The sequence below is a fragment of the Boleophthalmus pectinirostris genome, unplaced genomic scaffold (assembly GCF_026225935.1).
Source record: "Boleophthalmus pectinirostris isolate CB_2022bp ecotype Guang Dong unplaced genomic scaffold, ASM2622593v1 HiC_scaffold_19, whole genome shotgun sequence".
Classification (NCBI taxonomy): domain Eukaryota; kingdom Metazoa; phylum Chordata; class Actinopteri; order Gobiiformes; family Gobiidae; genus Boleophthalmus; species Boleophthalmus pectinirostris.
In genome coordinates, this window is record NW_026571140.1 from 41,111,925 (window position 1) to 41,132,926 (window position 21,002).

General features: G+C 42.4%; 1 protein-coding gene across 1 annotated transcript; it reads right to left on the bottom strand.

The window, feature by feature from the left end:
* Nucleotides 1–2,596: 2,596 nt before the first annotated feature.
* Nucleotides 2,597–19,964, bottom strand: LOC110170690 (ras association domain-containing protein 7-like). Its single transcript, XM_055154663.1, has 5 exons — nucleotides 19,892–19,964; nucleotides 13,430–13,545; nucleotides 9,825–10,394; nucleotides 7,881–8,113; nucleotides 2,597–5,124 (listed from the first exon to the last, which is right to left on the bottom strand). The coding sequence occupies exons 2-5, from the start codon at nucleotides 13,530–13,532 to the stop codon at nucleotides 4,888–4,890; spliced, it is 1,143 nt and encodes a 380-aa protein (XP_055010638.1). The 5' UTR covers nucleotides 13,533–13,545; nucleotides 19,892–19,964; the 3' UTR covers nucleotides 2,597–4,887.
* Nucleotides 19,965–21,002: the final 1,038 nt, after the last annotated feature.

Consider the following 21,002-nt stretch of genomic DNA (forward strand, 5'->3'; position numbering starts at 1 on the left):
CCGCCTGCTTCAGCGCAGAATAGTGACGTTTGTGGCTTGTTGATAACGTGTAGGTGGATGAATGCACTTTGGCCGTTCAGACTGAAGTCACATGTCAAAAGATCAGATATGTATCAGTTTCAGGAGCACATATCCAAGTGTCCTAGGGTCACATTTGAAAAAATCAGATCTGTGTCGTTCAGACTGAAATTAAGATACAGGAACATAGAAGCCAAAAAATCGGATTTGGGTCACTTCAGGCTGCAGTCTGAACGCAGCCATAGCCCCTCCTGTGTGTCCTGGGTTTTCTCCGGGGCCTCCTCCCAGTTGGACATGCCCAGAACATCTCTCGAGAATAGAGTCCAGGAGGCATTGGGACCAGATGCACGAGCCACCTCAGCTGCTCCTCTCAACGTGGAGGAGCAGCGGCTCTACTCCGAGCTCCTCCCGTGTGACTGAGCTCCTCACCCTGTCTCTAAGGGAGCGCCCAGCCACCCTGCGGAGGAAACTCATTTCGAGCGCTTGCATCCGCAATCTCGTCGTTTCGGTCACTACCCAGAGCTCATGACCAGAGGTGAGGGGAGGAACGAAGACTGACCGGTAAATCGAGAGCTTTTCCTTTTGGCTCAGCTCCTCTTCACCACAACGGTCCGATACAGCGACCGCATCACTGCCGACGCTGCACCGATCCACCTGTCAATCTCACGCTCCGTCCTCCCCTCACTCGTGAACAAGACCCCGAGATACTTGAACTCCTCCACTTGAGGCAGAGACTCTCCACCCACCCGGAGACGACAAGATGTATTTTCATATTTTAAGAACAAAAAGTCTTGTTCCACTGGCAGATAATTTTACTCGTCAAGTGAAATTTACTCAAATCATGATCAAACTTTTTAAATTCAAGTCGTCTTAACTTGGCAAGATTTAGTTTTTTGCAGTGAAGTCTTCCAAAGCTTTTAGGCGCTTTGAGCATTTAACAAAAATTTAAAAGTTTATGTGAAAACTGAAAAGAATCCTACAAAATCCGACATTACTGAAGAGGGCAAGACACCTTTTTCCGGTCGAGAACCACGGCCTCGGACTTGCCGGAGCTGAATTTCATCCCAGACGCTTCACACTCGGCTGCAAACCGCCCCGGTGCACATTGCAGGTCCTGGTTCGATGAAGCAACAGGACAACATCATCTAGAAACAGCAGAGTTGAGATCCTGTGGTCCCCAAAACCGGACCCCCTCCGGCCCCTGACTGCGCCTAGAAATTCTGTCTATTAAAACAATGAACAGAACCGGTGACAAAGGGCAGCCCTGGCGGAGTCCAACATGCACCGGGAACAGGTCTGACTTACTGCCGGCAACGAACACAACTCCTGCTTCGGTCGTACAGGGACTATTTACTCCTTAAAGGTTGTATAGAGGATTTTCCAAGGAACGAGAAATCCAGCGACTGTTTGTCCTTTTTCAAATGTTGCGCATGCGTGAAACCACCTCCCCTCCCCCACAGCTCCAGACGTAGAAACACCTCCTCCCGCCTCCTCTTTACGCCAGAAACAGGTTTGTTTACAGCCGGTGCTGCACATGACTTGTAAACAACTAACTACAGTGTTGGTTAGGCAAGACGGAGAAGTGAGGAGCGGGGGAGGGAGTGTGCGCGGACATTTCGTGCGCGGACGAGAAGTGAGGAGCAGGGGAAGAGCGGAGCAGGGAGAGGAGGGAGAAGAGGGAGGAGGAGAGAGGAGAGGGAGGGGGTGCGCGGAGATTCCGTGCCCGGAGAAGTGAGGAGCAGGGGGAAGAGCGGATCGGGCAGCGGGGACAGGAGCAGGAAAGGGGTGCAGAGAAGGTTGCGCGGAGATTCAGTGCGAATGAACTAGTTACAACACGCAGCAGCAAGCGGACTCTTTCTTTGCCTTGAAAATTACGTTTTCAGACATAGGATATCGCTTTCGTGTCCTGAAAAACGTTTGTCTAGCTCTTGGAAATAAAGTACGTTTTCATAATAAGCAGAAGTTTCCTGTCCAGGAGTAATTTGTGGACCAGTGGTTCAGTCTTTAGACCCTGCGTCTGCTTCAGTCGCACCATCGCTGGAATGAATCTACAAGAATCACCTTAGTTTGGCTTCGCTGCTTTTCCCCTTGTCTTCTTCTTTCAGCGACCTCAAAAACGGACTTTCTTTTGCGGTGAACTGCTCCTGGATTCTTGTCGCCATTGCAACAAACTTTGTGCGAACTGCGAGGAAGATATAGGTCAAAAAAAGCCGCTAAGAACTGTTGCGTTGGTGGAGTAAACAGCGTCTGTGCGTCTTGCGTCTGTGGACTGCGTGACAGTCGTACGTAAACCACGTACCGGCGGCGCGCAGGCAAGTCAGTTACACTAGAAACGTAGGGAGTTTGATTGACAGCCTGTCAGCTCACAGATAACGAGGCAGTGTCGTTATCTATTGGCAAATGTTTAGCCCCACCACGTCCAGAGTTGATGAATTTTTATTCTCTTTTTTTTGGTCATCATAATTACAAGGCTACTGCGCCTCTATAATCTATCATTGACAATTTGAAACAAAAAAAATCCTCCATACAACCTTTAAGTATATTTTTAATGACTACAAATACAAAATTCTCACAAACGTAAAGCAAAAGAGTTTAATAATAAAAATCATTAACAGTTTGCTTACACATGGAATAAATCTACATCCCCATAAAATAAATTAAACTTCATGAGTTTTAAAGGTGCACTGGGGTCTGTCATCTTTCTGTTGCCATGGAGATATCAATGCTTGGCCTATAATGTTTCACAGTATGGCATTAAATACAGCCCATCTATCTCCGTGGAGACAAGAAACCAGGTCAGATCTGTGGAGAAGTGACAGCGCACAGTCGGCTTATGAATGCACGTTATATTTAGCAATTAAATTAAATAATTACTAATGAAACTTGGATTGATTTAATGCTGTACTGTGGAACATATCAACAGACGGCGGGCGTACCCTCCACCAGAAATTTACACAGTGCACCTTTAAGCATTTGTTCAAAGTATAAAGTTTGGTAAACAAAAGAACAGGCAGTGGAATAGCTTATTATATTACATTTTTGATCATTTAAAAAGTACATTTGAAACACACAGTGCAAAATATATAAAATAAAACACACAATAATTATAAAAATGTATGTTCAGTCATATTTACACCTTCATTTAACATTTTTTTATTTTTTTTTTTTTTTTTTGCTTTGTTCAAACTGGCCATAGACATTTCCTTCAACTAAAAATCAAACAAACAAACAAAATATTCTCATATCCGTTCACCATTACACATACATATTTATCTATAATTCACCAGTATGTGCATTTAATATAAGAGCATCATATTTATAGTAAAAAGTAAATTACAAAAAAAAAAAAAAAAGGCTTGGGGCTGCAATACACAATGTGACCACCAGATGTCACACTTTACCTTGAGCCATTCAGCCTCATTTCCACTGGTTCATTTTGGAGCAGATCTGTACTGGCCTCAAGAGTCTCCACGGTCTAAAGTGAACCGCCCCGTCCTGTTGGAGGTCTGACACTAGAGGGCGCTAACTCCCAGACGCTTTACGAGATGTTTGGACGAGGACACAGACTCAGAATCGTAAAAAACTGATATAAACATAAACAAAATCACAGCAAATACTGACTTGATCTTGTGATAAACCGTCGTATTTTCAGTTATGGCAACTTATATGAAAATACAAGATCAGCCTCTTACCGTCGTAGCACTACGTACGTGACACGGGGCTCGAATAAAGTGTGATTTCAAACTTATTTTTGTTCTTAAGGCCGCCACACACGACAGATTTAGACTGAGATTCGCTTCTATCCGACTTCAGGGAGGCGTGACTCGACTTTGTTTGTGTGCGAATTTTGACATTTTGTGCTCCTCGTGTGTGTGTGTGTGTGTCAGAGTGACTCCAAACATCAGCAACTCTACGATAACAGCCGATAAAACAGAGCGTCAGGGGCAAAGGAGAGACAGACACAGAAGCGCAACAAACAAACTCAGTCCACAAAACCGCACTGTTAATCCAGTTATAGTCATTCTTTAAAAGTAAAAAGGTGGGAGTAGTTCCTCACGTGTGTTTGTTTACATCCACACAGCGCACGGATCGAGGTGAAGCTGCAGATTAACGACAGTGACTCTACTTCTTGTCGACTTTTATGCTTTAAAAAATCACGTATCTGAAGTTTTGCTCCACATTTCACAAATAATAATAAGACAGTTTGACTTGTGTCTAAACTAGAAGTGCAGAGTCTGATCTTTTTAACACTTGAGAGTCTCAGAGCGACTGGTTTTACTGTAGACAGGAAACAGCTGACGCGATCACAGCGCTCACAACTTTATATCCTGTGGTCCGCAGACAAATCCCACTGCAGTCTTTGCGATCGGAGATTTTAAGTCTCGTAAGATTCTCTTCATGTCTGTAGTGTGCACTTTTTGTCGCACGTTTAAAAAGACGTTTAAGACCGAAAAATTCTGCAAAGTGTGACGACCTTTAGTCCACTTCTTTATACATGATTTCCACTTGTTTGTGCTTTGGAGTGGATACAAGATCAGCCTCTTACTGTTGGTCTTAACATAAAAAGGACTTTTATTTTATGTTCGTAAGCAGCTGTGTTTGTTTTGATGCTTGACCATGTGTGTTTCTGATTGGCTAATCCACCTGTCAATCAATCAAGTCCATCTGAAAACAGGGAAGTTCATTGGTGACCAGACGCAAATCTTGTGTATTCTGGATCTCAGGCAAGAACTGGAGCATGTTTTGAGTTTTAAAGCAGATATTCGGTGTTCTGTAACTAAATAAATGTTAAAAGTATTATTTACAAACTCTGCACATGGATCAGAACAGTTTTTATCGTCACATTTCTCTGGTCAGACCTTTGTATTTCTACTCCAGGATTCCTGCGTTGCTGAGGTAAATCTCTGAACTTGACCGCAGGTTGGTGATGTCATAGGGTCCAGAGCCTGGTCCCGGTTGGACAAACAGATCAGAGGGGGCGTGGCCTGTTCCCGATTGGACGAATATGTCGGAGGGGGCGGGGCCTGTTCCTGATTGGACGATGAACTGCTGCAGGTTACACTGTCTGATTTCTTTACTCAGATCCTCCATCAGCTGTTTCTGCACCTGAGAACGAGACACAACACGGTCAGAAAGTGAAACGTAATGAAGTACGAAAGTCTTAAGTACAATGTTTAAATATATGTACTTTACTTAAGTACATTTGGATGCTTTTTACTTTTACCGCACTACATTTGAGACTGTGTATCTGTAATTTCAACTTCACTACATTTTAGATCTGAACTATAAAGTAAAAGTACTATTCTTCATAAAACATTAGAGGCAGAAATGCTACTTGGATGTACAGAGACTGTGTAAAATTGTATAGGGGTCTTAAATACAAAGTTTATAAAGCTGAGACCCTCAAAAAGTAAAAAATAATTAAAAGCCTTTAAGTTAAAATCACGCCATCTTATTTTTTTAGCACATTTAATTCGAGTTAACATCCCAACTTCGAGCAAATCAAATACAAAGAAACAGCTAGAAAAATTAAGAAATCAATTGTATTCCTTAAAATCAGTTGAATTCTTAATCAAAATCACAAAATTTGAAGCGTTATTTGTTCAAAAAATCTCTGCAAAAACATTTTTAAACAGGCACAGGTCAATAGTTTTACTCAAGTAGATTTCTCATGTTCTTTTACTTTTACTTGAGTAATCAATTGCTCTTGTATCTGTACTTTTACTTAAGTAACAAACTGAAGTACTTCATCCACCACTGGAAATGTACCGTCATCGTCTCAACTACTAATTTGGGTAAAATATTGAATAGAAAATTTTGTGATGAGATTTGCGATTTAAGTTTTAATTAAAGTTCACATTTTAAGCACGTCTAGAAGAACTGAAAAAATTGACGACGTAATACAAGAATTACATTTCAGAACATGTTTGTACAGTTCTGCAGAGTTAGCAGTTTTGTAGAATGTAGAATAAGACTTTTTGTGTGTTATTGTGCTGTTTGTGGAGGAAATGATGATACTTTGAAAACTGCAGGCTTCACGATTTGAGAACTGCGTCCATTAAAATTGTAAAGGTTGATGGACACGTTTAAAGACAAACAGATATAAAATGAAGGCTGGACTGTTGTGGTGAGCAAGGAGCTGAGTCTAAAGGCAAAAAATCTTGATTTACCAGTCAGTCTACATTCTTTCTCTCACCTATAGGCCATGATTTAGTCCTGGTTTAGTCCTGGTTTAGTCCTCTGGTCCAACCTACCCCCACATATGGTCATGAGCTTTAGCTTTGGGTATTGACTGAAAGGAAAATAATAAAGCTACGTTCAGACTGCAGGGCTTAACGCTCAATTCGGATTTTTTTTTGTGAAATTCAATGTTTTTGCGAGGTTGTTCACATTTCCAATTAAATGTGACTTGTATGTGACTCCAGTGTGAACATTAAACGGCCCAAAAGTGTCCCACATGTGACACTGGAGACACGACGACGTCAACCGCAGCGAGCGTCTCTGTGTTTACAGAAGTTGTCCAAACATGGACGCAGCATCGAGCACCTGGAGATTTTAAAGTTCCTCTCGTACCGGAGCCAGAACATGAACAACTTACTTGTTTTAAGGAGGAGATTGAGAAGGAGAAAATGAGGTTTTTGGTCGTGGTGTTTTGTGGTTCAGTCTGTTGAAAGGAACGTGTGGATGTGGAGACGGAGCCAAGAGTGGTGAGTGGTGATGTGCTTCACTTCAGTGACACGGAGTTCATTAACAATTTTCATATGACGAGAAGAACGTTTGTGTACATTTGTCGCTTGTTGATGACGTGCAGGTGGATGAATGCGCCTTGGCCGTTCAGACTGAAGTCGCATGTCAGAAGATCAGATATGTATCGGTTTTAGGATCTGTGTCGTTCAGACTGTTATTAAAAGATCAGATACGGGTCACAACACAGATCCGATTTTTTCAAATGTGACCCAGGACACTTGGATATGTGCTCCTGAAACTGATACATATCTGATCTTTTGACATGTGACTTCAGTCTGAACGGCCAAAGTGCATTCATCCACCTACATGTTATCAACAAGACACAAACGTCACTATTCTGCGCTGAAGTAGGTGAAAATTGTTAATGAACTCTGTGTCACTGAAGTGAAGCACATCACCACTCACCACTCTTGGCTCCGTCTCCACATCCACACGTTCCTTTCAACGGACGTCGCTGCTGCTGCCCCACAAAACACCACGACCAAAAACCTCGTCCTTCTCCTTCTCAATCTCCTCCTTAAAACAAGTAAGTTGTTCATGTTCTGGCTCCGGTACGAGAGGAACTTTAAAATCTCCAGGTGCTCGATGCTGCGTCCATGTTTGGACAACTTCTGTAAACACAGAGACGCTCGCTGCGGTTGACGTCGTCGTGTCTCCAGTGTCACATGTGGGACACTTTCGGGCCGTTTAATGTTCACACTGGAGTCACATACAAGTCACATTTAATTAGAAATGTGAACGACCTCGCAAAAACATCAGATTTCACAAAAAAATCGTAATTGAGCGTTAAGCCCTGCAGTCTGAACGTAGCCATAGTTTCCTGCTGCATCAAACTAATTTAAAGAGCTCAGAGTAGAGCTGCTGCTCCCAAACCAAATGTTTTTTATGTTCTCAGTTTGCAGACAACTTAGCTTCATAGTTGTTTTTGTTTTTTCTAACTGTTTTCTTTTAGTTAAATCAACACTTTTGTGACGTGACTGCTCTTGTGGCCTTATCTGTGCTGTTCAAAAACATTTATTCAGTTGAAACAGCAGAGGGCAGTATAGACATCTCTTTTACGACATTGGAATACATCTTAGAATAAACATCAGGGCACAGTGGACGTGGAGCCTCACCCTGATCTTTCTGTCAGCGTTCTGCATCTCCCGCTCGGTCTCCTCCAGCGCCGCAGTGATCCTCTCTCCCTGCAGGTGGCGCTGCTGCAGTTCGTCCTCCAGGGGGCGTAGAGCCTCCTCGGTCTGTCTGTGCGTGTCCGACTGCAGGCTGTCGGAGCGGGACAGGAGCGAGGATAATCTCTGGGTCTGATGGTGCACGCTCCACTGCAGCTCCTCCAGACGAACGCTCAGGTCTGAACACAACAACGAGGAGTTAAAGATGCATTGTGTAACTTTTTGCTTTTCAGTTTTCAATTCAGTTTTTAATTATACTGCTTTTACGCTGCCGATAACCTGCAGTGTTTTGTTTCTGTGTACCGTAAAATACCAAGTAATAGCCAGGGCGTTTATTTGTTTCACAAAAAAAAAGTTTGGTGACGATCCGAGGTCATTTGAGGTCACACGGGTCAATTCAATGGTCACGACATTATAAAGGATAAAGGCAATTTCTGCAATTTCTGAACCATCTGCAGCCTAAAATATTCACCCAATCATCACACAAGTTGGCACACACATAACCGGGGCACACTGGATGTTACAGTCAAATAACCAAGGTCAAATATGTGTTTTTGGTCATAACTCTGAAGGATCGAGCTCGAGCAACACGAGAGTCTCAAAATCTCAGAAAAAATATTTATAATTCTATGCATTTGTATAGTAAAATATGAATAGTTTTCAAGATAAACACTAATTATAACAGTTCCTTTCTCTTTCAGTGTAGCTGTTAAAATTCTAACTGGAACAAAATAATTTCCATTTCTTCGTTTTCTGGTGATAAACAACACACTGATCTACAGTCACACAACTAACATACACATTTACCAAAGTTATGTAATCAGAGTATAAATTATGAGTAACTGTATTCAGTTACAGTTACTGTTTCAGTGAGTGGTAATTGGATTACAGTTACTTTGTTGAAGTAAATGGATTACACGGCGGGATTTCCCTATTTTCACATTTCGGGCTATATCCCTTTTTTTTTTTTTTTTTTTCACTAATTCCACTCACTGCCAGACACTAAACCAGGTCTAAACCAGGTCTAAACCAGGTCTAAAACCAGGTCTAAAACCAGGTCTAAACCAGGTCTAAAACCAGGTCTAAACCAGGTCTAAACCAGGTCTAAAACCAGGTCTAAACCAGGTCTAAACCAGGTCTAAACCAGGTCTAAACCAGGACTAAACCAGGTCCAAACCAGGACTAAAATCTGGTCTAAAACCAGGACTAAAACCAGGTCCAAACCAGGTCTAAACCAGGTCTAAATCAGGACTAAACCCAGGACTAAAACAGGATTTAACAGGACTAAATCCTGCTGCGTGGACGTGTTTCCTCGTCTTCTATCAATAATATTTTTAATACGGTTCAGTAAAATCTGGACTTTTTATTTTCTTTTAGCACATAAAAGATCTTATGTTATGAAATCCTCGTCTTTGCTTCTCTACAGCAAATCAAGTAATCCAAAGTACTCAGATTACATTACTCACTTTAAGTCATTTAATGGATTCTGTTACAAACTACATTTTGGGGTGTGTAATCTGTAATCTGTAGGGGATTACATTTTAAAGTCACCTTCCCAACACTGCAGATACACAACTCATGAAAAATGACATTTTGGTTCCACACTAGTGAACACAAACATTCTCATGTGTGACCAACATCACACAAATGTTCATGGGCCTGTACACATACACACATTACATTGTGGATATAATGATCATGTGATATGGGCTGGACTCCTCATAAACTGCTTCTGTGGTGATGAACTGACCCACCGATGCCTCATGAGGAACCAGGTTGATATTTCTGATTGCTCTTGTTGAAACCCGGCTATTATTTGGTATTTTACGGTATTTTTTTTATATATATACTGAAATGAATAAATTCGGATTATTTTTTTTTTGTATTTACCTTTAGCTCTGCGGTTCTCCTCCTCTAACTGCCCCATCCAGTATTCCTCCTGCCCCAGCTCCTCTTCATTCTGCCTCTGTCTCTCCTCCAGAGCCGCCAGCTGCTCCGTCAGGTCCCGGTCTAGATCTAGTCCAAAGTCCTGGTTGACTTCTGAGTCCCGGGTCTGCCTCTCCTGTTCTTCTAAACACTCCTCCAGCTCCTGTAAGGTCCGGGCCTGCTGCAGCAGCTGTAAATAAACCGCATCTTTCTGCAGCGACGGCACGGGGATTTTGTTTTTCTTGGTTCTCCCTTTCCGCGGATAAGTCCCGTACAGCGAGCTCGGTTCGGTCTCCCTCGGGGGCCTGGAGGGGAGCGGGTCCGGCGTGCGCGTCCGGGGTCGGTGCTTGATCCTGGGGGAGTTTTTGTGGGCGGGCAGGGAGCTGGTGGAGGGTCCGGTTCTGCGGAGGACGAGGAGGGCGTCTGCGGAGTCTCGACCCAGGTTGGAGAGCTCCTGGAGGGGGCACTCGTCCTTGAGCAGCTGCCTCTCGGATCCTCGGAGCTTCAGGGTTAAGACGTAGCGCCCGGTCTGACCTGCACAGACACACAGTAAACACAAACGCCAATAAAACCACTTCATATTCTATTTTTATACAACTATAAAAGCTGTTTTTCTAAGCAGGTGTGGCATTTCCAGGATGAACCATTGTTGGAGATGTTTATTTTAATTAATTGGTATCTAGGTCACCTTTACAATTCAGATGCCAAATGTTTGGTAGTAAAAATAATTATACACGAGGGACAGAACATTAAATTTATTACATTTGGGTCAATTATCCATTGACTCATGCATTGTTGTGCTGTTCTTAAAGACGCTGAACCTGATTTTTACAGTTTTAAAAACATGAAAAGCAGAACTAGTTTGTTTTAAATAGTTTGCAGTGATCCAAAGTTATTCCTCACTTACATTTTGCCTTCAGAGCATCTTAATTATTCACCACAAGGAGTTGATAAGAACTTTCAGAGCAGAGTTTTGTTGTCATACCTTCTGATTATCTGACAATGAAACACTTTATATTTATATTCAGACAAATACATGAGAAACTGTCAGGTTCAGGCCTGTGACAAACTGGGCCTTTGTCCCATCACGCTGTCCTCAGAGTCACATTGACCCAAAGAAACTTTTGTTTCCTTCCCGCTCTCTTGGGGCGGGTCAATCAGACCCAAAAATTTATTTTCAAATAAATTCTCGCCAGGTGGGAAAATTAACTTTTGGATCTGATTGACCCGCCCCAAGAGAGCGGGAAGGAAAAATAATGTTTCTTTGGGTCAATGTGACCCCGAGGAGAGTGTGAGGGTTAAACTCACATTTGTTTAATTTCACATTTTGTCATTCTCAATACCCAATACAGTTACAATAATTCTTGGTTCTATTTGTTAATTATCACATTAGACATTTTTCATTTAAATATATTTTATTTGTTCATTCATTTCAGTTTCTACTCATACTCACCTGCAGCTCCACATGGTCCAGACAAAAGACATTCTCATGTTGGACATTTTAAAACCTTGGAGGAGGTCGTGGGCTGGACCATGTGAAGGGGAAAACTAGTTGAAGTTCTGTTTCATTATTTTTTTTTTTTTGTGTATTTGGTTTTATAGTTATTTTCAGCACAGTTTAGTTTATGTTTAACACTTTGATTTTCACAAAGGACTTGGGCTCAGGAAAATCCTCACTTTTCTTTGCTTTAACTGGAACTGATGCTCACCTGGGGGGAGGCACTTCCTGCTGGGCGGATTATAAAAACAGCAGGTGTCATCAGTTGGAAGAGAGAAGAAAGGGATTGAAGACCAAAAAAAGAAATTCGATCTGACAGAATTATTACAGCAGCATTCAGGGAATAATAGTTTCAAAGTTTTATTTAAGTTGCTCAGGGATATTAATTTGATGAACAGGGTTTGATTTATTGTTTTGCTTTAGGTATCATTGGATCACTGTTGTTATTTATTTATTTATTTCATTTTGTTTTGATTATCACCGAGTCACATTTCAGTTCACACTCCTTTGTTGTTTGCCAACCGCCAGTAAAACACTACAAGAAGAAGAAGAAGAACTGGGAGCGAGATTTCTGTGCAGATTGTTTGGTGTTTCTGATTTGAGTTATTTATTTTTTGTTTATTTGTACTTTCATTTGCGTTGACTCCAGAAGTCTGTTTTAAAATACATTTTGTCTGGTTAAAGACACTTTTTTTTGTTGTTGTTTGCCTCCTACTTTTGACCACATTGGCCAGCTTCCCCACAAGGGCCTTTCATTTTTACTGTTTGATTTATTTGTCTCTACTCAGTTGTTTTTATTATGTTCTTCATTGTTTTAAATTGTAGATTTTTTTTTTTTTTTTTTTTTTTCTATGTGCAGCACTTTGATTTTTGTTTCTAAAATGTGTTATAGAAATAAAGTGGATTGGATTAGATTAACATTGATGTTGTCTATTTTTATTACGTAATAGTAATATAAATGTGATAAAAGCTATAATACTTATTTAAAATATACACTATGTAACTTTTCTGGTAGAAGATCCTGCCACCTGCTTGTCTCCATGTTATTGCTTTGCCTAGAAAGTTCCATGATATGGCATTAGACACATTTATCTCAGGTGACAACAACAGGTTAATTTATAGGCGAGTTTCAGCTGATGTCGTTGTTATTAAAAGCCGGCGTTGCTGCTGGGAAATATTTAGGTCGGAGGCAACAAACACAGTAGCGTCAAACACAGTGCGTAACCTCGCGTATTTATCCCCGATAATGGTAAATTCCTGCTGCATTATCGGATGCACAAATAGAAGCACGGAAGAAGGAAAATGTCTTTTTCGTATTCCGAGTGAAAAGAACCACTAACGGTGAATTAAACGACTTTCAAACATCCGCAGAGCAAACGTAGAAGATCCTAACAAACCGTGGACTCCAACAAGTTCAACAACACATCGAGACTCTTGGAGGTTTTCATCTTTTCTGCTGTGAATGGCCCAGGAGTTTCCACCAAGTCATTGTGGATGTCGCCCAAGTGAATATTTGTCCAGGTAGTTGGAGATTCTGACCAGAAATTTGGTTTGGTTCACCTTTTGTCGGGTTTGAAAAGGGTGATTTGTCGTCCGTCGATGCTTATGATCAATTTCTGGTCAAATGGTCTTGGTTCCTCTGTCGTTAGAGTGGATAAATAACCGGGATCAATACCCTTTACGTGCTTTCTCGCTCCGTCCGTCATGTTGAATTAGTGTTTCTTGCCGCCGACCAAAATAATTCCCAGCATGCAACGCGCGCTTTTGTCAACAATGAAACTCGCCTATAGGGACCCCTTTTTCCTTTTTTGCAATCAAAACGTTTTATAATTGAATGAATGCTTGGTAGACCATTTTAATGCCATACTGTGCAACATTTCTGGCAAAGCAATAACATCTAAATGGAATCAAGCAGGCAGAGGACGTATGGATGTAGTAGAGCACTTATCTTCAGCAACAGAATCAACACTAAGTAAAACGTTTGACTGGATTTATTTGTTTTCATGTGACCTTTGATGTTTCTAGTCCGTGGAAGTGAAATAAAAAGTGTTGCAGAGAGTTTGGAACTGACCGAGGTCCTGGGCCAGAGCGATGACCACCTCCTGACACCTGGTGCTCATGGACACTCCACACACCACCCTGAGAGAGTCCTCCACCCACACCTGCAGCTCCATCTCTCTGCTCCACCTGAGAGAAGAAGAGAACGTCAGATACAAGAGAACCAGCTCCATCTCTCTGCTCCACCTGAGAGAAGAAGAGAACATCAGATACAACACAACCAGCTCCATCTCTCTGCTCCACCTGAGAGAAGAAGAGAACATCAGCTACAACACAACCAGCTCCATCTCTCTGCTCCACCTGAGAGAAGAAGAGAACATCAGCTACAACACAACCAGCTCCATCTCTCTGCTCCACCTGAGAGAAGAAGAGAACATCAGCTACAACACAACCAGCTCCATCTCTCTGCTCCACCTGAGAGAAGAAGAGAACATCAGATACAACAGAACCAGCTCCATCTCTCTGCTCCACCTGAGAGAAGAAGAGAACATCAGATACAACACAACCAGCTCCATCTCTCTGCTCCACCTGAGAGAAGAAGAGAACATCAGCTACAACACAACCAGCTCCATCTCTCTGCTCCACCTGAGAGAAGAAGAGAACATCAGCTACAACACAACCAGCTCCATCTCTCTGCTCCACCTGAGAGAAGAAGAGAAGGTCAGAGACACCATTTTTTCATTGTTCTCATGGTTTTGGAAGCGTTTCTACTAAAAACAAGAACTTCCTAAATCAGTCGGTTAAAGGGGTGAGTGAGGTGAGTGTTCATCCTCAGAACCTTCTGGACTCTCTGTACTCGAGACACTTACAGACGACGTCCCAGAGGATTTTAAAAGACGTCCAACATCCACTAAATTCTGAGTTTCAGCTGCTTCCTTCTGGTCTGAGGTTTTTAGTCCCAAGATCTAGAAGGAATCGTTTTAAAAGAAGCTTGAATAAATTGTAATCTATTTATCTCTCAATTTTAGTACACTGTCTTAGAAAAAATGTAACAGTTATTGTAATTTTAGCGAAGCTTGATGGATGAATTTGATGAATAGTTTATGGAACAAAAAACGTTCTGCACTGGAGCATTTAAATAATGTGGATGAATGAAATGTGAAATGTGGGACCTGCCTCTTAAATCTGCAAAACAAATTTACTGACCAATTTACCTACGAATAAAGCAGCCCAACCTAAACTAAACCTGAACCAACACAACCTGCAGCTCCATCACTCTGCTCCACCTGAGAGGACGAGAAGAACGATCAATACAGGAAGTGCTCTCCTGTGTTTTCAAATTCCATGCACCTTCACTTGAATCATTTGGATCATTTCAGCTCTGGGATTGTCGATCTCTACTGAAATAATAATAAAATAACTTGAAAACTAGAGCTTCGTGACATCACAAGGTGGAATAGAGCGTTCTGAGCTTTGGAGATGTAAACAGATTAATATGTGCAATTAAAGCTACACATAGGCTTAAGGAATGTGCAATAATTAAATCTGCACATAGGCTAAGGGAATGTGCAATAATTATAACTAAAACTGCACATAGGCTTAGGGAATGTGCAATAATTAATAGAAGAGAAGAATGCAAGGTCCTGCCTGTTAAGGATAATTTAAGGGTCGTGTTGGTGCATCACTCGTGGTCATACTGGTCTCATATTTACTTTGTTTTATGGTGTTTGTTTATGTGCTGCTTTGTGTTGTGTTGTCCAGTTTTTTGATAAAACATGTTACCCCCCTGTCCCAAGACAAATTTCTCCCATGGGAGACAATAAAGGATTATCTTATCTTACCTTATCTTAATAATAAAGTGTTACTCAAACATGTGTGAATGAAACAAAACACAACTCCAGGTCCCTACGCCAAAAAGCAAAGCTCTCGATTTACCGGTCAGTCTGCGTTCCTCCTCTAAGGTCACGAGTCTCTGCCTCAAGTGGAGGAGTTCAAGTATCTCGGGGTCTTGTTCTCGAGTGAGGGGAGGACGGAGCGTGAGATTGACAGGTGGATCGGTGCAGCGTCGGCAGTGATGCGGTCGCTGTATCGGACCGTTGTGGTAAAGAGGAGCTGAGCCGAAACGCAAAGCTCTCGATTTACTGTCAGTCTTCGTTCCTCCCCTCACCTCTGGTCATGAGCTCTGGGTAATGACGGAAAGGATGAGATCGCGGATACAAGCGGCCGAAATGAGTTTCCTCTGGAGAGTGACTGGCCGCTCCCTTAGAGACAGGGTGAGGAGCTCGGAGTAGAGCCGCTGCACCTCCACGTGGAGAGGAGCAGCTGAGGGTCGGGCATCTGTTCCGGATGCCTCCTGGACGCCTCCTTCGGGAGCATGTCCCGCTGGGAGGAGATTCCAGAGAAGACCCAGGACTGTGTCTCTGGGTTGGCCTGGGAACACCTCAGGATCAGGAGATGGAGGAAGTGTGTGTAGTGAGGGAAGTTTGGGCCTCTCTGCTCAGACTGCTGCCCCCATGACCCCGGCCCCGGATAAAGCTTGAGAAAATCAATCAATCAAACCTTATTTATAAAGCGCTTTTCATACAAAATGCAACACAAAGTTTTACAGTGATTAAAGCACAAACCCCACACAACCAAACAACCCAGACACACACACACTCACATACGCACAAACCTGCTAAAATACATAACCGGACATAGTAAAATGAGAGGCTGAATACAGGTGAACCAGTTGAGAAAGCAGCATCAGAGGAGCCGTCTGCACCAGGAGCAGAGAGACGTCCACCACCACCAGGAACCACCACAGGGGAGAGATGAAGCCCAAACACCAACTCTCCACCAGGAGCCCACAGGACAGAACCCTCTGCTCCTGATGCAGACGCTCCTACAGAGGAAACACTGGAAATCCTAAAAAATATGCCTAAAATAAATAAATATAATAGAATGTGTACAGTAAACAGTGTTGGGGAGTAACAGATTACATGTACTGGAGTTATGTAATCAGAGTACAAATTATGAGTAACTGTATTCAGTTACAGTTACTGTTTCAGTGAGTGGTAATTGGATTACAGTTACTTTGTTGAAATAAATGGATTACACAGAGGTAATTTCCTGTTTTTACATTTTGGGCTAAATCCCTTTTTTTTTTTTTTTTTTTTTTTGGACTAAAGCCAGGTCCAAACCAGGTCCAAACCAGGTCTAAAACCAGGTCCAAACCAGGTCTAAAACCAGGTCTAAAACCAGGTCTAAAACCAGGTCTAAAACCAGGTCTAAACCAGGTCTAAAACCAGGTCTAAAACCAGGTCCAAACCAGGTTCTAAAACCAGGTCTAAAACCAGGTCTAAAACCAGGTCTAAAACCAGGTCTAAACCAGGTCTAAACCAGGTCTAAAACCAGGTCTAAACCAGGTCTAAACCAGGTCTAAAACCAGGTCTAAAACCAGGTCTAAAACCAGGTCTAAAACCAGGTCTAAACCAGGTCTAAACCAGGACTAAAACCAGGACTAAAACCAGGTCTAAAACAGGTAAACCAGGTCCAAACCAGGTCTCTAAAACAGGTCTAACCAGGTCTAAAACCAGGTCTAAAACCAGGTCCAAACCAGGTCCAAACCAGGTCTAAAACCAGGTCTAAAACCAGGTCTAAACCAGGTCTAAACCAGGTCCAAACCAGGTCCAAACCAGGTCTAAAAACCAGGTCTAAAAACCAGGTCTAAACCAGGTCTAAAACCAGGTCTAAAACCAGGTCTAAAACCTGGTCTAAACCTAGGTCTAAACCAGGTCTAAAACCAGGTCCAAACCAGGTCTAAAACCAGGTCTAAAACCAGGTCTAAAACCAGGTCTAAAACCAGGTCTAAAACCAGGTCTAAACCAGGTCTAAACTAGGTCTAAACCAGGTCTAAAACCAGGTCTAAAACTAGGTCTAAACCAGGACTAAAACCAGGTCTAAAACCAGGTCTAAACCAGGTCTAAACCAGGACTAAACCAGGATTTAACAGGACTAAATCATACTGTGTGGACTGTCTCTTCGTCTTCTATCAATAATATTATTAATACGGTTCAGTAAAGTCTGGGATTTTCATTTTCTTTTAGCAGATAAAACATCTTATGTGAAGATCAGCAGACAACAAATCAAGTAATCCAAAGTATTCAGATTACATTACTCACTTTAAGTAATTTAATGGATTCTGTTACAAACTACATTTTGGGTATGTAATCTGTAATCTGTAGGGGATTACATTTTAAAAGTCACCTTCCCAACACTGACAATAAAAACAAGTAAAAGTATAAGATTTCATTCAAAAGCTGAGCTAAAAAGGTGGGACTTGAGCCTGCTCTTAAAAACAAGAACGGATGGATGGATGGACAACTCCAGGTCTGTTTTTGAGGAGGTAACATTATTCTAACACGACTTAAAGCTCACAAGAGTCAATTTTGTGTAATACAGGACCTTTAAAGCCTGTTTTGGCTCACTCTTGGCCTCTCACTCCTCTTGTGTCTCTGGATAAAGAACTTCCTGACCAACAGCACGTCAGAATTGACCAGCATTTGTCTCCACCATCACTGTGAGCACAGGTCTGCCTCAGGGCTGCGTCCTGAGTCCAGCTCTCCACTCCCTCTTCACATATGACTGCGGAGCACATCATAACTCCAACACTCTCATCAAATTTGCTGATGACACAACTATTGTGGGGCTCATAACAAACAGTGATGAAGCTGCTTACAGGGAGGAGGTCCTGACACTGATCTCCTGGTGCAAAGACAATGACCTGCACTTAAATACAAAGAAAACTAAAGAAATTATAATTGATTTTAGGAAAAAACTAATGCATTCCCCATCACATTGGCCTCTGCATCAACGGAGAAGAGGTAGAGAGGGTCTCCAACTTTAAGTTCCTGGGTGTGGAGATCAGTGAGGATCTAACCAACTCCTCCTAACCAACTTTTACCGGTGCACCATCGAAAGTGTTCTGACGTACTGCTGCACATCACAGTACGGAGCCTGCACAGCTGCCGAAAAGAAGGACCTGCAGCGAGTGGTGAGAACAGCTGAAAAGGTGGTGGGCTCCTCACTCTTGAACCTGGACACCATCTACTCTTCACGTCTCCACACACGGGCCTCCAACATTCTGCAGGACCCACACACCCCGGGAACTGCCTCTTCCACACTCTCCCCTCAGGAAGACTTCAAACTCCCCTCACACGCACAAACAGACTGAGCAGCAGCTTCTACCCACGAGCAGTGGACGAGCTCCAGGGGCACAGGCCCAGATAAAAGACCTGAAGGGACTCGGTGCAATAATCGATTTATTTTATTTATTAAATGTTTTTTATTGGTATGGATGTGAGGATGTGTGTATATTTGTTCATTTTTACTGCTACAGATCTGCTCTGTTGAAGTTTCGTTGTATTTCATACAGTGACAATAAATTAATCTAAATCTAAATCTGTTTAAGAGCACAAAGACACAAAGAGCAGGTGTCTGGGGAGAGGGAAGTCAGCGGTGCCTCGTCTACCCTCAGAGCTGCCTGTACACGACCTGATCCGTAAACACAGAGCTCCAGACGTGTGAGGGTGGAGCTCATTCATTTAAACGAGAGCGACAGGAATGTGGACGGACGGGAGTTTTTTTTTTCGCAGAGTCACGACGTCACAGAACAACGGAAAACAACCAATCGCAGACCGGGACTCGCACGAACTGATACGGGTGAGAAACGACAAGTCTGAGAGCTGTCAATCACCCGAGAGCGCTCACGAAATGGGTCAAACGTGAACAGAACGTAAGAAAATAAAATAAAAACAAACGAGAGTCTTATTCTGTGAAGCACCGTCCTCAAATCTGTGTCAAAAATTACACTTTAAAGAACCGATATTTTGCAATTTTCTGATCTGGAGTTGTGTTTTGTTTCATTCACACACAAATCTCGAACACAGGAAGGGCTCCACTGCGTTTTTAAACTCCACACACCTTCACTAGAATCATTTGGACAATTTCAGCCCTGGAATTTCCGATCTCTACTGAACAAAACATACAAAAAGGAGCTTGAAAACGACCTCTTCATGACATCACAAGGTGGAACAGAGCATTCTGAGCTGGGGAAATGTAGACAGACTCATAATAAACGGTTACGCAAACACATTAATGAAACAAACCGCAATTACAGGTGTGTTTTTGATCACGTAATGATATTATAACACGACTAAAACCTCACAAGAGTCAGTTTTGCGTAATTTAAAACTTTTAAGTTCAAAAAGAGTTTTCAAAATTTTTAACAATTTGACAAGAAATCAAAAACACGTCGATGAAACGCAATTAAAAAAGAACAAAATCATCTGCCGTTAAGTTTTGTTTAAACTGTGGCAGCTTCGCAATCGTGTATTTTAAGGCTTCGGGTGAAATTTAAAGCAAAAAATGAAACAAAACGTGGTGAAAACTTGTTAAAAATCATTCAAAAAGTCGAATCACACGCAAATATTCCAAAAACTACTTGAAAAATGAAAACAAAGTGACAGGAAAAAGTGGGAAATGTTGTACTTACTGTGTGTGTTTAGAGCTGCTCCATGTGAGTCGGTTTGAGCTCTGGTCGTGTTTGGGTCACGGAGTAAAAGACGGAGAAGAGAAAAGAAGAAAGAGAAGAGAAGAGAAGAGAGAGAGAGAGAGGGAGGAGAGAGGGAGGAGAGGAAGAGGAGGAGGAGAGCATGTGTGTGTGTGTGTGAGTGTGTTTGTGTGAGTGAGTGAGTAAAGAGAGAGAGAGAGAGAAAGAGTAAAGGAGTGGAGAGGCAGCATTCCTTCTATACCTGCTCGTCCACTTCTCTCTTTTTCTAACTCTCTTTCTCTCTCTCTTCCTCTCTCTCCTTCTCACTCCATTTCTTTTACATACATACACTCCCTCGTCTTCCTCTCTCTCGTTTCCTCTCTGTCTGTCTCTCTCTCTCTCTCCTCAAACTCTCTCCCTCCCTGTTTTTCACACACTCTCTCACTAATCTTCCCTCTCTCTCTCTCTCTTTTACTTCCCCCTCTGTCTTTCTCTCTCACCTTCCTTCTCTTCTCTCTCTCTTTCTCTCTCTCTCTCTCTCTCACTCTGTGTCTCCCTCTCTGTTTCTCTCATTCTCTCTGTGTCTCTCTCTTTGTTTTTCTTTCCCTATCTCCACCTCTCTCTCTCTGCTCCCCCGTTTTTCTTGCCCCCCTCTCTCCCTCTCTCTCTCTCTGTCTCTTTGTTTTCTTTCTCATCTCCCTCTCTTTCTCTCTGTCTCTTGCCCCTCTCTCCCTCCCTCTTTTCTCTCTCTCTCCCTTTCTCTCTGTCTCTGTTTGTTTTTCTTTACCTATCTTCCTCTCTGTCTCTGTCCCTCTCTCTCTCTCTCTCTCTCTCTCTTCTCCCTCTCTCTCTCTCTCTCTCTCATTCTCACATTTCCTCTCTGTCTCTCTCTCGTTCTCCTCAAACCGATCAACTCTCTCCCTCCCTGTTTTTCTCTCTCTCAGTCACACACTCTCTCACTAATCTTCCCTCTCTCTTACTTCCCCCTCTGTCTTTCTCTCTCACCTTCCTTCTCTCTCACCTTTTCTGTTCCTCTCTCTTTCTCTGTCTCTTTCTCTCCCTATCTACCTCTGTCTCTCTCTCTCTCACTCTGTGTCTCCCTCTCTGTTTCTCT

Coding starts and splice junctions, on each gene's coding strand:
- LOC110170690 (XM_055154663.1), bottom strand. CDS start 13,532: ATGGAGCTGCAGGTGTGGGTGGAGGACTCTCTCAGGGTGGTGTGTGGA. Junction 8,114..9,824: donor GGAGAACCGCAGAGCTAAAG/GTAAATACAAAA, acceptor TGTTGTGTTCAG/ACCTGAGCGTTCGTCTGGAG. Junction 5,125..7,880: donor ACGCTGACAGAAAGATCAGG/GTGAGGCTCCAC, acceptor TCTCGTTCTCAG/GTGCAGAAACAGCTGATGGA.